Source organism: Rhamphochromis longiceps, linkage group LG9, assembly GCF_057381845.1.
Source record: "Rhamphochromis longiceps isolate RC_006_pf linkage group LG9, R_longiceps_female_GT1.1, whole genome shotgun sequence".
NCBI lineage: Eukaryota > Metazoa > Chordata > Actinopteri > Cichliformes > Cichlidae > Rhamphochromis > Rhamphochromis longiceps.
Genome location: NC_140565.1, coordinates 33,040,866 through 33,058,451, shown reverse-complemented (window position 1 = coordinate 33,058,451; position 17,586 = coordinate 33,040,866). Strand labels below are relative to the sequence as shown.

At 40.6% G+C, this 17,586-nt stretch overlaps 2 protein-coding genes across 3 annotated transcripts in view; both read right to left on the bottom strand.

Annotated features, from left to right (window-relative positions):
• Positions 1-2,335: 2,335 nt before the first annotated feature.
• LOC146662665 (uncharacterized) lies at positions 2,336-8,487 on the bottom strand. 2 transcript variants are annotated; one of them, XM_085417458.1, is made up of 3 exons: positions 8,302-8,487; positions 7,829-8,014; positions 2,336-5,375 (listed from the first exon to the last, which is right to left on the bottom strand). In XM_085417458.1, the coding sequence occupies exon 3, from the start codon at positions 5,338-5,340 to the stop codon at positions 3,760-3,762; it is 1,581 nt and encodes a 526-aa protein (XP_085273584.1). In that variant the 5' UTR covers positions 5,341-5,375; positions 7,829-8,014; positions 8,302-8,487; the 3' UTR covers positions 2,336-3,759. The 2 variants fall into 2 exon arrangements, with proteins under 2 accessions (XP_085273584.1, XP_085273585.1); XM_085417459.1 differs by lacking the exons at positions 7,829-8,014; positions 8,302-8,487 and adding an exon at positions 5,449-7,776.
• A 471-nt stretch (positions 8,488-8,958) lies between these two features.
• The window catches only part of LOC146662664 (uncharacterized), a 36,417-nt gene continuing 27,789 nt past the window's right edge, over positions 8,959-17,586 (bottom strand). Inside the window, exon 3 of the transcript XR_014913138.1 lies at positions 8,959-8,995. The gene's annotated coding sequence lies outside the window, so the exon portion shown is untranslated. The remainder of the gene's footprint in view (positions 8,996-17,586) is intronic.

Here is a 17,586-nt window from a genome sequence, read left to right as displayed (position 1 = left end):
AGACTCCAATTTGTGCATGTAAATGGAGAGTCCTCTTCACACACTGAGGTTAATTATGGAGTTCCACAGGGTTCAGTGCTAGGACCAATTCTGTTTACATTATACATGCTTCCCTTAGGCAGTATCATTAGAAGACATAGCATACATTTACACTGCTATGCCGATGACACCCAGCTCTATCTGTCCATGAAGCCAGATGACACACACCAATTAATTAAACTGCAGGAATGTCTTAAAGATATAAAGACCTGGATGGCCGCTAACTTTCTGCTTCTTAATTCAGATAAAACTGAGGTTATTGTACTCGGCCCTGAAAATCTTAGAAATATGGTATCTAACCAGATTCTTACTCTGGATGGCATTACCTTGGCCTCCAGTAACACTGTGAGGAACCTTGGAGTCATTTTTGACCAGGACATGTCCTTCAACGCACATATTAAACAAACATGTAAGACTGCGTTCTTCCATTTGCGCAACATCTCTAAAATGAGAAATATCCTGTCTCAGAGTGATGCTGAAAAACTAGTTCATGCTTTTATTACTTCCAGGCTGGACGACTGTAATTCATTATTATCAGGAAGTCCTAAAAACTCACTGAAAAGCCTTCAGCTAATCCAAAATGCTGCAGCAAGAGTCCTGACAGGGACTAGAAAGAGAGAGCAGATTTCTTCTGTATTGGCTTCCCTTCATTGGCTTCCTGTTAAATCCAGAATTGAATTCAAAATCCTGCTCCTCACTTACAAGGTCTTAAATAATCAGGCCCCATCTTATCTTAATGACCTTGTAGTACCATATCACCCTATTAGAGCACTTCGCTCTCACTCTGCAGGCCTACTTGTTGTTCCTAGAGTATTTAAAAGTAGAATGAGAGGCAGAGCCTTCAGTTTTCAGGCCCCTCTTCTGTGGAACCAGCTTCCAGTTTGGATTCAGGAGACAGACACTATCTCTACTTTTAAGATTAGGCTTCAAACTTTCCTTTTTGCTAAAGCATATAGTTAGGGCTGGACCAGGTGACCCTGAATCCTCCCTTAGTTATGCTGCAATAGATGTAGGCTGCCGGGGATTCCCATGATGCATTGAGTTTTTCCTTTCCAGTCACCTTTCTCACTCACTATGTGTTAACAGACCTCTCTGCATTGAATCATATCTGTTATTAACCTCTGTCTCTCTTCCACAGCATGTCTTTATCCTGTCTTCCTTCTCTCACCCCAACCGGTCGCAGCAGATGGCCCCGCCCCTCCCTGAGCCTTGTTCTGCCGGAGGTTTCTTCCTGTTAAAAGGGAGTTTTTCCTTCCCACTGTCGCCAAAGTGCTTGCTCATAGGGGGTCATATGATTGTTGGGCGATCGTGGCTCAAGAGTTGGGAGTTCGCCTTGTAATCGGAAGGTTGCCGGTTCGAGCCCCGGCTTGGACAGTCTCGGTCGTTGTGTCCTTGGGCAAGACACTTCACCCGTTGCCTACTGGTGGTGGTCAGAGGGCCCGGTGGCGCCAGTGTCCGGCAGCCTCGCCTCTGTCAGTGCGCCCCAGGGTGGCTGTGGCTACAATGTAGCTGCCATCACCAGTGTGTGAATGTGTGTGTGAATGGGTGGATGACTGGATATGTAAAGCGCTTTGGGGTCCTTAGGGACTAGTAAAGCGCTATATAAATACAGGCCATTTACCATTCTCTGTATCTATGAAGCGCCTTGAGGCGACTTTTGTTGTGATTTGGCGCTATATAAATAAAATTGAATTGAAATTATATTGGTTTCACTGGTAAAAATAAATAATTGAAATGGGTATATATTTGTTTTTTGTTAAGTTGCCTAATAATTATGCACAGTAATAGTCACCTGCACACACAGATATCCCCCTAAAATAGCTAAAACTAAAAACTACTTCCAAAAACATTCAGCTTTGATATTAATGAGTTTTTTGGGTTCATTGAGAACATGGTTGTTGTTCAATAATAAAATTATTCCTCAAAAATACAACTTGCCTAATAATTCTGCACTCCCTGTATTAATGATTAACAGCCCATTGTTCATTAGTATGCAAACATACTCTTTATAAGATTGGAGAAACCTGCAGTCAGCTGAGACTGAAGAAGTCTCTGGGATGAGTTACGAAACGTTTGTCCCACTGAAAACGCTACGTCCAGATGAACAGAATCAACTTCTGGGATTTCCTTACCTGGATGATTGAGCATGCATCAAGATATTACCCACAATTACTTAGGTACACGGGAACAAAGGGACAGCAAGTCAGTTTCTTACAGAGGAAGAAAAAAAAATTTATACTGCAATTAATTTTAAGCAGTGTGTAATTATTCAGAAAAAAACCCCCGGAAAGATACATCACATCTTTCTACATTTTATTTTTCATAGGATTCAGTTAATCTTTTACATACTGTCTAGATAAAATGACTACAATTTATGACTTACAATAAAAATATTTTTACTGCAACATAAAAAAAAATGTAGGTTTGTCTCTTCATGGAGCAAAACACACTCACATCCTGTAAGAAAACACAGACCACTGAAAACTTTACACATGGGTAAGAAAATATTTAATTTTCCACATACTGCCTGTTTAAAAATGACACAAATTTATCAATTTACCTTTTTTTTTACTGTAACATTATAAATTGCAGGAGGGGTTGTGTCTTTGTGGAGCAAAACAGACTCACACAATATTGTACGGCAATAGAGCCCATTTAAAACACATTTCATGTGAGTTACAACAGAAGTGGCGCAGCACTGACACTGATAATTACCTCACGATGAACAGCCAAATAAACAGTAACAGGTCTGACAGTTTGATCCAGAAGGTGAACTGTTCTGACATTTTGCTTTTCTTGTGATCAGATGATGGGAGTAATGTTTGCTCTGCATGCTGTTTGTGGACACAGCCAGTGAAGTTTAACTTGCTAAACTTGGAACAAGTTGAATTGTGAAGCCTGATCTCAAGCTTTTTAAGTTTGACGCAGCATCCAGAAGAACTTTTGTTCAAACCCCCGTTTCTCCCACTGTGTTCAAATGAACCCTGTCAGGGTAATGTCTAGGGCTGCCACGATTAGTCGACTAGTCACGATTACGCCGACAACTAATTTAATAGTCGACGCGTCGTTTGAAGCTTTGCAAGATCCCAAAAGACGCAGGAATAAGTAGTAGGATTTAAGAGTGTAATAACGGACTGAAACAGAAGATGGCAGCACTGCATGTACAAGGATGACAGCTGCCATTAAACCCCGAAGAAGAAGAAGCTGTGTCCCAGAATTCATAGCACAGCTCAGTTTCCAACAATGGCGGCAGCTAGTCAGTTTTATTCTTATTATTCTTTCTGGGTCACAAAATAAACGTTTAACATATTTTCAGGCGAGAATGTAGCTGTGTAAACTTCAAATATCTGCTCACTTTATCAAGACACCACATTTTTTCAAAAGCTCGATAGCGAACCGGTGAGAACACCGGACTCCCGGCAAATCGTTTTTCAAACCCACCGGCGTCTCTCACTACTCAGGTTAAACATGATATATAAGTCACTTAGATAACTTAAAAATGTTACTGTTCGGGGTTTTTTTGTATTTTATTTGTTCCTGAGTAAATCGGTTTGGCTGAGATTAAAGTTATAGTTTTTACACAGCTGAATAAACGTCAAGCAGACAGCTGATTATCAGAAGTGTGAGATGCTCGAGAATTTACTCCGGTGTCCTGTTATATTTTAGATAGCAAGGAGTTTATTAAACTTCACCGAAACAATCTGCACATTTCATTAAAATTTAATAAACTATCACCTTGTCAGAGGAGGACACTTTGTGGGTTTTCTGATGCCTCAATAGATTTGTTTTATGGATGAAAGACTTTCCACACTGACCACATACAAATGATTTAACTCCAGAGTGGGTGAGCTGATGTGATTTTAAGCCAGTCATGTAAGTAAAAGCCTTTCCACACTGACCACATACAAATTGTTTAGCACCAGAGTGGATGAGCTGATGTGATTTTAAGCCAGTCATGTGAGTAAAAGCCTTTCCACAGTCACCACATACAAATTGTTTAGTACCAGAGTGGGTGAGCTGATGTGATTTCAAGGCAGCAATGTGTGTAAAAGACTCTCCACACTGCTCACAGCTGAAAGGTTTATCTCCACTGTGGATGAGCTGATGTGATTTTAAGCCAGTCATGTAAGTAAAAGCCTTTCCACACTGACCACATACAAATTGTTTAGCACCAGAGTGGATGAGCTGATGTGATTTTAAGCCATTCATGTGAGTAAAAGCCTTTCCACAGTCACCACATACAAATTGTTTAGTACCAGAGTGGGTGAGCTGATGTGATTTCAAGGCAGCAATGTGAGTAAAAGACTGTTCACACTGCTCACAGTTGAAAGGTTTATCTCCACTGTGGATAAGCTGATGTCTTTTTAAGTTACCAACGTAAGCAAAAGCCTTTCCACACTGATCACAGCTGAGAGGTTTATCTCCACTGTGGATAAGCTGATGTGTTTTTAAATTGCCCATCTGAGTAAAAGACTTTCCACACAGATCACAACTGAATGGTTTATCTCCACTGTGGATGAGCTGATGTGTTTTTAATCTACCAATCTCAGTAAAAGCCTTTCCACACTGATCACAGGTGAAAGGTTTAACTTCACTGTGGACGCCCTGATGTCTCTCTAAGTGATCTCTATAATGAAAAGACTTTCCACACTGATCACAGACAAATGATTTACCTCCAACATGGATCTTATAATGTCTCTTTAAGTGACCTTTGTGAGTAAAAGACTTCCCACACTGATCACAGCATAAAGCTTTAAATGCAGTGTGGAGGCGCTGATGTACTTTTAAGCTGCATCTCTGAGTAAAGGTGTTTCCACACTGATCACAGCTGAATGGTTTAACTTCACTGTGGACGAGCTGATGTGCTTTTAAGCGGTTACTCTGAATAAAAGACTTTCCGCACTCACCACAGCTGAATGGTTTCACACTGCTGTGGATCAGCTTATGTATCTTTAAATGATATTTCTGAATAAAAGACTTTCCACACTGATCACAGCTGAATGGTTTCACATCGGTGTGGATCAGCTGATGTCTTTTTAAGTTGTTACTGTGAGTAAAAGACATCCCACACAGATCACAGTTGAAAGCTTTAAATTTCGTGTGGACGAGCTGATGTGATTTTAAGTTGCATCTCTGAGTAAAGGTCTTTCCACACTGATCACAGCTCAAGCTTCTCTCCTCCCTGTTGGCGCGCTTGCGTCTTCTGGGCTGCTTCATAGCAGGAAAAGTCTTTTCCACAGGGATCGCCGCTGGCTCATCTTTACTTGCTGGTGCTGGATGTTTTTGGTTGATGTCATCCATGTGCTGAGGTTTGGGCCTGCTTTCACTTCTTTCTCCTGTAATGACAAAGAACCCAAACAGTGACATCAGGTCTATACCTTCAGCTCATCCACAAGTGCCCCCTCTTACCTCACAAAGATAAACAGTTTCACCATCTGCCAAACGTCTCAGGTGCCTGGGGACGCTATGCTGTGGTAAATATTTGAAGTGAGTGTAGAATGTTTAGCTGATTTAGAGTTTAGAAATGTGTTATCATAGAATGTAGAACTATTGTAGAGACACTGCCCTTAAAGTAATAAAGGCCTCACTGTGTTGTGAACTTAGGAGTAGATTGTAGAAGGCTTCTCCCCCACTGAGTGGAAATTCCCCAGAGGATGTTTTAGGGTGGGGGTTTCAACATTGTAACTGGATAACTGTGGTCTGGAAGTGAGAGGGGTTTTATGACCTCTAGGGAGTTACCTACACCCACAGTGTTTTAACTGTCACGCACACACATCCACACGCACACTCACTTGAAGGAAATTTCCGTCCCCGGTTTCCTCCAAGGCGTGAGCGATAAGCAGAGTTTTGTCCTTTCCTTATAAGACTCCTAATTATTCAAAGTAACACTCTGGTATGCCGTTCAGCTGGGTTAGTTACGATATCGGGAGCAGTTAGGAGAACAAAGTGATACAGAGACTGTTCAGATTGCTTTCCCAGAATCAACTCAAAGGTTTATTTGGTACACAGCAGTTTATATAGAGAAAAAAAGGTTCGTGTGTCAGCTTTCCCAGTTCAAACCGGTACAGACTAAATAAGGAAACGTCTTCCTGCCTTCTGAGCAAAGTATCCCTTGTGTAGTTTATCAGTTCAGCTACAATTTATGATCATCCCAGCAAAATACACTCCTAGACATAGAATACAGAGTTCTTTCATTAGTGAATTCTGAAACAAACCACCTGGCCTTTAACGAGCCTTTTCCAGGAGATAAAGAAAAAGGGAGGATGGGAGTAAGGAAGTGGTCTCGTCTCTGTGGTGTTTTCGACCTTGGGGTACCAGCTTGTGAGTCTTACACATTAATTCTTGGGTCACAGAGAAAGAGAAAAACAACTAGTAAATGGGCCTTATTGAGTAGCAGTTTCTCTGCACAACATCACCACAAAACATTATCCTGTAAATGCTACCATGGTATCAAAATATCACAACATCACTCATGTGCACACAGTCACACACGAGCACTCATATAGGCACGCGGGAACGCGCACATGTAGGCATTCATGTGCTCGTGCACATAGACACAGACACAGAGTTTGCAGCACACCGTAGGGGGTTTTATGACAGCCTCTATAAAGCTGGCTGTAACTAACAAAGGGGTGAAGATTTTTGCAGAGGGACATCGGCCTCGTCTTCCCTTCTAGAAGTGCATGCTTAAATGAAGATGAATAAAGATTTTGTGAAAATGACTACTGAGTCCGGAGCCATCTCTGGATGCTCGAGGAATAAAAAGAACCGGGGTAAAACTGATTTCACAACATGAGCTCATTTTGGGGATAAAAGTAGTAAAAGTTCAACTTGTGAATAAAATTTTGGCTTGTGTGAGTTTTTTAGTTTTTACTTTGTTCAAATTTGAAGAACATCACACTTACAATGTGCAGTTCAGGTTGTATGTGTGAGAGCTGTACAACCAAATCCACACTGGCTCAGATTTGCCTCTGATTAACCACGAGGGTGTCACAGTTATCAAAGTCTGCAGACACTGTCAGCTGCAATCAACACCTTTTATTCTAATGCACAGGTGAGTTATAATGCATCTCCACTAGAAGATGGTCCCCTGTTATCTACTTTTTCACAGGCAAGCGTGGGTGAGAGTCTACAGCTTTCCACCCCCCAAGGACACGTAGTCTAATGCCTTTATTTTTCATGGCCATGTCCACTTAATACTGCACTATTCGGTTATATGGCATTTTAGTTAATATACAGCATAGAATTGAGGCACTTCAAATATTTTCATCTCAACACCTCCTCCCTGGAGATAAGGAGTCTCACTATCTGCCTAATGTCTCATGGTGCCTGGGAGTGTCAGTCCAACTCACTCACAATACCCATCTGTGTGTGGAATAACCTGTGAAATACTTATTTGATGTTTTCCTATATGTAGAACAAAGTCGCACAAAATGTACTATAGATATTACTAAAGTCATATTGTCAAAACATATGATCAACACATAAAATAAAGAAATGTCCATCACAAGAGTTAGCAGCTTACACAAGAACAGACGTCAGAAAGAATATGAAAGAGAAGTGGAAAAGGAAAACAGAGGATTATTAACGAGGTCATGATCACTCCACAGACATCACCTTCATATGAAGGGAAACAGAGAGTGTAACTCAAATGATAAAACATTAATGTACTGAGGCAGACAAACAGAGAGGCTAAACAGAAGGCAGAAATCAAACCAAAATGAGCTAAGAGAGAGACTCTGTAGAAAATGATGAAGTTAAGCAACCAGTGTAGTTATAACTGACTTACTCTGGATCTCCTCTCAGACTCAGGAGGGGACGAGCGGGCCGGCTTTGTAGTTGGAGTCGGACCAGCAGAGACAATGGGCTCACTGACCTCCACTCCCCAAGTCAGTCACCACGAGGACAAGTTCTTTGTTTAGAGATGATTTAATCCAAGCTCACCAACAACATCACTCAGCTGTCCTCGTCAGAACTAATGAAATAAAAGCAGTAACATTTAGAAACGTCAGTTTACTAAACATAAAAATATTGCTCTTTTAGCCTCGCTCACATGTTCTGTAAAGATTAAATGACTTAAATCATCACGTGGTTTACAAAAACACATTGTTAATCTCAGCAAATAAGTGCGCATCCAGAAATAACTGTTTCATCTCGTTTGACATGGAAACTTAAAATTACAAAGACACACTGAACGCACCTTCCTACCAGCTGTAACCTAGCAGGAGAACGTACGTTCGTCTTCGCAGCTGCAATACATACCTCACAAAAAGCCGTTCATCAATTAGATTTAACACGACGCTTCTCCACAATACTTTGATGCGGGTTCTTCAAAAAGTGCCCATTTTTAAAACGGCGGAAAGACACAGCAAAGAGCACAGTACGCACACTCCTCCTTCCTCTTCGTCTGCTGCCCTGCTTCTTCTTCTTCTTCTTCTTCAGTTTTATTGGCGGTTTGCAAACAATAAAATGGTGCGTTACCGCCACCAACTGGTATGGAGTGTCGACCCTCAAGCCCTACCCAAATGTTTACTCTTTTAAGCTACTGATGTGAGCAAAAGACTGTCCACACTGATCACAGCTGAATGGTTTCACACTGGTGTGGATCAGCTGATGTGATTTCAAGCTACCAATCTGTGGCTGCGCTGATGTCTTTTTAACCTATCAATCCGAGTAAAAGACTTTCCACACTGATCACAGTTGAAAGCTTTAAATCCAGTGTGGGCGAGCTGATGTCTCTTTAAATGACCTTTCAGAGTAAAGGTCTTCCCACACTGATCACAGCTCAAGCTTCTCTCCTCCCCGTTGGCGCGCTTGCGTCTTCTGGGCTGCTTCATAGCAGGAAAAGTCTTTTCCACAGGGATCGCCGCTGGCTCATCTTTACTTGCTGGTGCTGGATGTTTTTGGTTGATGTCATCCATGTGCTCAGGTTTGGGCCTGCTTTCACTTCTTTCTCCTGTAATGACAAAGAACCCAAACAGTGACATCAGGTCTATATCTTCAGCTGATCCACAAGTGCCCCCTCTTACCTCACAAAGCTGGTCCATGAAAATATTGTCAGGCAGGAAAATATTGTCCGTGGTGCAAAAAAGGTTGGGGACCGCTGGTCTACAGCTTTCTACCCCCCAAGGACACGTAGTCTAATGTCTTTATTTTTCAGGGCCATGTCCACTTAATACTACACTATTCGGTTATATGGCATTTTAGTTCATATACAGCATAGAATTGAGGCACTTCAAATATTTTCATCTCAACACCTCCTCCCTGGAGATAAGGAGGAGTCTCACTATCTGCCTAATGTCTCATGGTGCCTGGGAGTGTCAGTCCAACTCACTCACAATACCCATCTGTGTGTGGAATAACCTGTGAAATACATATTTGATGTTTTCCTATGTGTAAAACAAAACCACACAAAATGTACTATAGATATTACTAAAGTCATATTGTCAAAACATATGATCAACACATAAAATAAAGAAATGTCCATCACAAGAGTTAGCAGCTTACACAAGAAAAGACGTCAGAAAGAATATGAAAGAAGAGAAGTGGAAAAAGAAAACGGAGCATTTTTAATGAGGTCATGCTGAGCCTCTTGTCGCGATTGTTTTATGTTGGGCTGAGAACAAACAACCAATACTCAGATCAGGTCCAGTACACAACAATTATGTATTAAGCACATATGTGGGAGACGTGCACGATACCACCCTCAGTGTAATCCGGGAGATCTTAAAGAGGAAGCACAAGCACTTCTTTATTTAAAGGGTTGTACACGCCCCCTTGAACTTTCCCACATTTTGTCACATTACAGCCACAAACATGAATCCATTTTATTTTTATTCCACGTGAAAGACGAACATAAGGTGGTGTACACGTAAGAAGTGTAATGAAAATCAAACATGATTCCACACATTTTTTTACAAATAAATAACTGAAAAGTGGGGAGTGCGTAATTATTCAGCCCCCTGAGTCAATACGTTGTAATGATAATAATGGATTGCATTTATATAGCGCTTTTCAAGGCACCCGAAGCGCTTTACAATTCCACTATTCATTCACTTTCACATTCACACACTGGTGGAGGCAAGCAGGTTGCAGCCACAGCTGCCCTGGGGCAGACTGACAGAAGCGAGGCTGCTATACCGCGCCATCGGCCCCTCTGGCCGGTAGGGTAAAGTGTCTTGCCCAAGGACACGATGACCAGGACAGAGAGATCGAACCGGTGACCTTCTGGTTACAGATGCGCTTCCCAACCGCTGAGCCATGGTCACCCCACCTTTGTAGAACCACCTTTTTCTGCAATTACAGCTGCCAGTCTTTTAGGGTATGTCTCTACCAGCTTTGCACATCTAGAGACTGAAATTTTTCCCCATTCTTCTTTGCAAAACAGCTCCAGCTCAGTCAGATTACATAGACAGGGTTTGTGAACAGCAGTTTTCAGATCTTGCCACAGATTCTCGATTCGATTTAGACACCAGACAGGTCAGAGATAAAATTATTGAAAATTTAAAGCAGGCTTAGGCTACAAAAAGATTTCCCAGGCCTTGAACATCCCACGGAGCACTGTTGAAGCGAACAGTGGGGCTGAATAAATACGGACGTCCCACTTTTCAGTTATTTATTTACAAGCAAAACACTGAGTATAAGCCATCTAATTTATCTTGTAATTTAGCAAGGTTCAATTTATCCTCTTCAATTAGTGTCAATTTGAGAGATTGATTTTTCTTCCTCTAATCTTTTCGATTTCACATTAAGGCTGCCAACCTTCCTTAAATATTTGTCAATTTCAAATTTTAATAATTCCCAGTTATTTGCAAACTTTAATTTTTCTCGAGCTATAGATCAATAGTTTGAGATCAGTTCTTTAAGATCCTTTTTCACATCATCTTTCTCTAAAAAAGAGCTGTTGAGTTTCCAATATGTAGATTTAACAACAGAAGATTTAGGGGAAGTTAAATTTATTTTAATACGGCTTTATGATCTGTTGCTGGCGAAGGCCACCTACATCTATGCTATCGCTATCAAAACTTTCCAAAACTAACCAAAAGGTTGCACTAAGTAAACGTTTTGGAATGAGGATATTTGAATCTCCAAATGTCTATGAGTTTAAGGCGTACTATAACAGCTTTCAATGTAGTAGTAATTCTTTTTTTTAACACTTGTAGTTTTCCAATTATCATACATAGCATTCCTATTATTTTACAGAAAACCACAAAACAACAATCCCACAGATCATAAAGACAGATAATACCAAGACGGGAAAAGGGAAACAAAAAACAAAACAAACAAACAAACAAAAAAACAAACAAAAAGCACAGCAACAACAGCAAAAAAAAGAAAAAGAAAGGGGGGAGGGGGGTGCACCTCTCTATTGTTTTTACAGGACTGTTCTAGGGCAAACAAAAACACTGAAGATTCCAGTTCCAGACCGGATAAATTGTTGACGTATGTTAACAGAGGGTTCCACGTTGTGTGGAATTTGCCGATGGATCCGTTCAGAGTACATCTGATTTTTTCCAGTTTGACATTTTGCATAACATCCGTTATCCAGCGGTGGTGTGATGGAGCAGTAGTAGACTTCCATTTAAATAAAATCAGGCGTCTCGCTAATAATGACAAAAACGCAATGACCCTCTGTAAATGGGCAGGGGGAACAGAAGTCACAATACCAGAGAAACAACCAAAAACTGTCACCAAGGGGGAGGCGAGATGTTATAGGCATAGGCTTTAGAGATGACTTCAAAAAATGATGACCAGAAAGGAGCAATTTTCGGACAGGACCAAAACATATGAAGGGAAGTAGCTGGAGTCTGTTTGCATCTATCACACGATGGGTCTATGTCTATGTTCGGAAATATTTTTGCTAGTTTAACTTTTGAAAAATGTAACCTGTGTAACACTTTGAATTGTATTAGGGAGTGTCTTGAACATATAGAAGACGAATGGACCCTGGTAAGAGCCATATCTCACTCTTTGTCAGACAGCTGGGCACTGTCGTGGAAAATTTAACAATAACCTGCAACACACCCAGCGAGCTTGATTTGAAGTGGGTTTAATAAACACATTGTGATGTGGAGAGAGCATCCCAGTGAAACACCGGGACCATCTCCGGATTGTGGCCACCGCCCACACAGACAATGAACATTCCACAACCTCACATGTTGGCCCCTCTCACAGGGGGCTATAACTCCTCCCTCACAGAGAGAATTATGACCTTGTTTTCTGCTTAGCCTTCACCTAAGAATTTACATCCCTGATAAGCAGAAGGAGTCTCACTATCTGTTTAATGTCTCCCATTACATTGGCCTCACTGTGTTAACTTTCCACATGCATGTAAACTAGTGACAGGAGTGCTCTTACTATAGTAAAGTGAGAAAGTGATATTACTATAACTAATGTGATATGATTAAATGTGTGATTAATACATGAGAAAAGAAATCTGCCACCACAGCACCCAAATCATTCTCCCACTGTTCTCGAATGTATGAAATAGACAGGTTATATGTCTTAGTTACATCAAGCGGCTCTCTCATAAGAACCCGTTGTTAAGATAAGGAAGTTTTTAGGTGTGTGATATATTTCCCACTTTATCATTAAATCTCCCAATTTATTAACTGTTTCTGTAAAAGACCCTCTTCCCCAGTGTTATTAGGGATTGAGGCACACATGTCTCACCAAACATCACACACTCCTTTGTGCCATTTGCTTTGCCCTGTCCAGATGTTTGCCATCAGGGACAGTGAATGTCCGAACCTGTAGGCAAATGAATAGCACAAACATATACTAACACTGATGTTAGTGCTTCTCGAGTTTTAAAGTAAAACCCAAAAGTAGCCATGAGTTTCCACACAGCCAACACTTCTGAGCTACATTTTGCAACAGAATTATAGATCTTTCCTCTCTGTCTATGCAGCGTACTGTACTCTTTACTATTGTAGGGCCATCAGCCCGTTTAAAAGGTGTGAACCCTCTCCAAGGCATTTACAATTATCTTTACTGTGCCCACATCAGTGATTGGGGAAACCAAAACAACCACAACTCTGGAAGAACGACTTCCTTCTTTAGTGCTTCCAGCATTTTTGAGGCCGATCAAAACCCCTCAATGAAATGGGATAAACCAAAAATCCAATCTTTACGGTGTCAAATGTGTAAAAATTGAGTACACATGTCAAAAGAACTCACGACTGTTACTATTGTTAAATTCTCCCAATTCTTTCGATCTTTGGGCTGAAGGACGGACAATACTCGGTGTACAAATGCTCAATCAACAATCTTTTATTACATACAATTGAACACTTTACGAGCTTAAACCATCCAGATGGGGAGACATGCATGAAGAGGGTCACAGCAAATCTCAAACTGGTGGAGGGTTACTCAAACTCTTATAGCCTCTAGTGGCCCGCACCTAGTCGTAAAAACCTAAACATTCACATTCTTTCTAACTCCTAGCGAGCCTGACTTATGGCCTTGGCTCCCTATTTTGTCTGCCTTCAACAACGGTGGGGGTGTAGTCTCCCGTGGAATGTGCTCTCTGTCTCCTCCACTATGAGAAAAAGCAAGGTCCTGACTCTCTGAAAACAGCATTTCTTATAACTCAGCAGTATAATGCATCATAAACAATATCATTCATTCACACTGAATCAGCAGTCTAACGTAATACAAATCAGTTTAATAACTGTAATAGTTTTCACCTAATTCAGGAGAATACTACAAACTAAAACTACATAATGATTTCACAATCTTTAATCAGGGGTATAACATGGCATAAGATCATATTATAATCCCACACTATGTTTACTCAGACAATGAGGGCCTAATGCACTTACGCATCAGGAACTGACATGCTAGATAATCAGTCTACCTACCCTACAAAATCTACACAAGTTGCTGTAAAACTTGCATGCTATAATTACTCCAATCACTTTTACTCATGCTCAGGACTCTAACAGAGTTTGTGATGTTCGGAGAATCATGTAAATGCATATCATTTATAAAATGATTATTAACGTCACAACAACGACCTCCGTAACTTAAAAACACACTAAGCTTTCCAGGGAAAGTGATTGGCTGTTTTAAGCAGGTGTGATAAGCATTCATTCGCTGATCCCTCTTGGGTGCCACAGAGTCTCACTCTGCAGTTGCTGAGTTGGAGCTCAGCACGCTCTTGTTGGAGGAGGGGGCTCTTTTCAGCCCTCACCCTCTCGTTCCAACGCAGCTTTATGGTTATTGCTGTGGTTCTGGAATCTTCTCATGATGACTAGTAGGGCCCCAAACCCCATGACCTTTGACCTTAACCACTGCCTGGGCTGTCAGCTCTGTTATGAATGGTCCCTGTTCTTGCTGGGTCTCTGAAGACTTCTGATCAGCACGCAGACTCAGTCAGGAGATTCCACCCTTGGGATGATTTCTTCCAGCAATACTCTGGCTGCTGCACCTGTATCTCTTCACTAGGAGGAAAAACTTCTAACCATTTAGAAAACACGTCAACCATCATCATAATAATAATAATAATGAATTGCATTTATATAGCACTTTTCGAGACCCTCAAAGCGCTTTACAATTCCACTATTCATTCACTCTCACATTCACACACTGGTGGAGGCAGCTACAGTCATGGGCAGACTGACAGAAGCCAGGCTTCAAACCACATTTTCCTTTCAGTTCAGTGAAGTTTACTTATAGATCATCAAAACCTTATCTGAACATGGACTTAACCCCCCTGTAGAGGTTTAATACCTGTACATGAACGGTTAATCCCACAAATCACAGTAAAAAGCCATGGACAAAAACACCATGAAAAAACTCATGGAAAACATAGAAAACATTGTTTAAACCTAGAATCCCTCCGTTTGACACGTGGTCTCTCCCATGAGTCAACTCATCAGAACTAGGAGAATAACAAAAAGGAAAAGGTTAGTTACACAAATTCTCAGACAACATCAGGGCTCCTCCTCCGGAGTAATTTTGCTTCAGCCCTGTTAAAGACTAAAATCAGCATTAATGTCATGTCAAGTGGGTCTAACTCTTGGCTCTGCCTGGAGCCTGCATCCACACCACAATTACCTAGAAACCAAAATTGGTGAGTAAATACAAACTTCACCGATTTTAACACAGTATGTGTTTCACATTGAATACACATTTTTCTCCTGTAGCATTTAACATTTTCCAACAATACAGTGTGTTACTGTAACCAACAAGCAGCCAGGAAAACACAGTTTTCTCCACACAAAATCAGTAACACAGAAAAGTAGCAGCTTAACCTTCCTGCCTTCTTGGGACCTTTTTGTGCCACTGCTATGTGTTAAATGGCTGCCATTTCCACTGTGTTCAGTGGAATATAACCAAACTTGCCACAGGATAGTTTTTACCTGTCAATGTTAATATTCCAGTGTGAATTCCTTAAATCAGCCTAAAATGGCTGAGCAGCAGAAATCCCCACACCCATCACCCTGGGGACCATTTTCTGCCCATTGACTTCCATTATAAACGCTATTTTTCAACCCCAAATTATCATCATATGATTTTATTTTTTCTTCTTTTCTTGGATGTCAATGAAGACTCAGGGCCTTGAAGTTTTAATTTTTAAATTGCAAAAAAAATGCAAAAAAAATAATGGCAGGTCAAAATGTATGTTGGTGCCAATCTTTGGTCCATCTAAAGGCCTACTTATAATGACAATCACATATTACTTCAACTGGTTTTTTGTGGAAATATTTAGTTTCGTTTTTTGGTTTTTGGGGCTTATAACACAGGGCGCTCATGTAATAACACTGGGATTTGAAGGGTTAAAACAATGAAAATATAATTAAAACTTTACATGAATATTTCAGGGAGAAGTAGTTTTACAAGGTTGGCTAATTTAAAGTGGAATAAAATATGGATATATGGTCTTTTTATGGCGTGGCTGAGAATGGTCCCTAGGGTGATGGGTGTGAGTTTTTTAAAGGATGGCAGGAGGGTTAAGGGTTAAGTCTGTAAGGCCCACACACACTCATGTGAACCTACAGTCTCCCCTCCTCTGGTCTCTGTCATCCTCCTGCTCCTGCAAAAACAAGCAAACAAAAGCACATACATCCACCCTTTTTCACTGTTTGGGTGGGTTAGGCATTAGCAGTGACTAATGCTAAAATAGTTAACGTCTTCACAATTTCAAGTCAGTCACACTTAGTCCACATCATCAGTCCAGCCACAGTCCAATCACATGCATTCATCCAGTCACATGCAATCGTACCAATCATTGCTGATAGTAGAAAACCGCGCATGAATTTAAATATCCACTGACAGCAATATTTCATCATTCCAAAAATAAAAACTATTCTTATTGCTTTTGAAATGGATTGAATCGCTACAATCCTTTTAAAACAGAGGACTTACTATCTAATATGGTCAGCGTCCTATGTAGGTGAATTTTCTCAGAAGCCCATTGTAATCTAGAGAAGCTCACCTTATATTTGCTCTCAATTAAAGTATTTTATAACACTTTTACTCCCGATCTTGCAGGCCTGCTTTTACATCATCAACACACAAAATATCACCCCCAGAGGGATGATACCTGGCAGGTTTTTTCCCCCTAAGTGCACCGTTACAAACAAAACATATTAGGCCTTGTTCAGGACATGTCTAAATATATATAAAAAATAAACCTGTGTTTCTCTTACAAAAAGAAAACAACCCTAACCTATCTGGCAAAATCAGCCTGGTACTAAAACAAACAAACAAACAAACAAAAAAACCAAATCTACCAGAAATCACAGGAAAGGTTTTGCTTTCTGGTGACACAACATGCTGTAGGGATTAAAATCTGCCATGCAGTGCTGCAGTCACTGCTTCTGTTCATGTTCCCCACATCATATTTACGCCTTTAGACGAAGAAGAACACCCACTAGAATACCCAAACTGAGTTTCTAGGAACCTGCACCCAATAATTGCAGCAGTAAGGAAGCGAGGCTTTCCCTGTTGGTCCGCTTGAAAATCCTCCCAAATCAAAACAGCTCACCGTTGCAGATCCTTTTCAGTGCCTCTCTTGGTTCTTTTAAAAATTCCTGCATGTGTGAGTCGCTGAAGCACAGTTCGCAGTTCCCCCATGTACTTGAGGAACACGAGACTTTTTCAGATAAATAAAGGCAAATATTGCAAACTACACAAAAGGCAGCCGCTAAAGCGTTTAAGTTTCAAAATAGGACAAACAAAACAGACTAAATTGTCAATTCCACTTAGAAACAAAATATTAATTCTATAAATAAATCTTAGTTGGTTTTACAGAAGAACAGACAAAATTGACTAACTTTTGTCAATATCAAATAAACTGAGAACTAAAAGGAAATTCTCAATCTCTCCTTGTTGTATAGATTAGCTTTTCAAACAGTTTTAACAGTTACTTTAGTCTGACAAAAGCCGAATGACGAATTAGTGATTCTCTGTGCAACTTAATTTGGATTGGCTGTTCTTTTTTTTTTAAGAGTCCAAGATAGATGAGGCCTATCGCAATAGTTTAATTTTTCTATTGAGAAAAAGTTATTTCGCAATACATTTAGTTATTGTTCTATCGCC

Bases quoted from the DNA above. Each gene is read 5' to 3' on its own strand.
- LOC146662665 (XM_085417458.1), bottom strand. From the start codon at position 5,340: ATGGATGACATCAACCAAAAACATCCAGCACCAGCAAGTAAAGATGAG.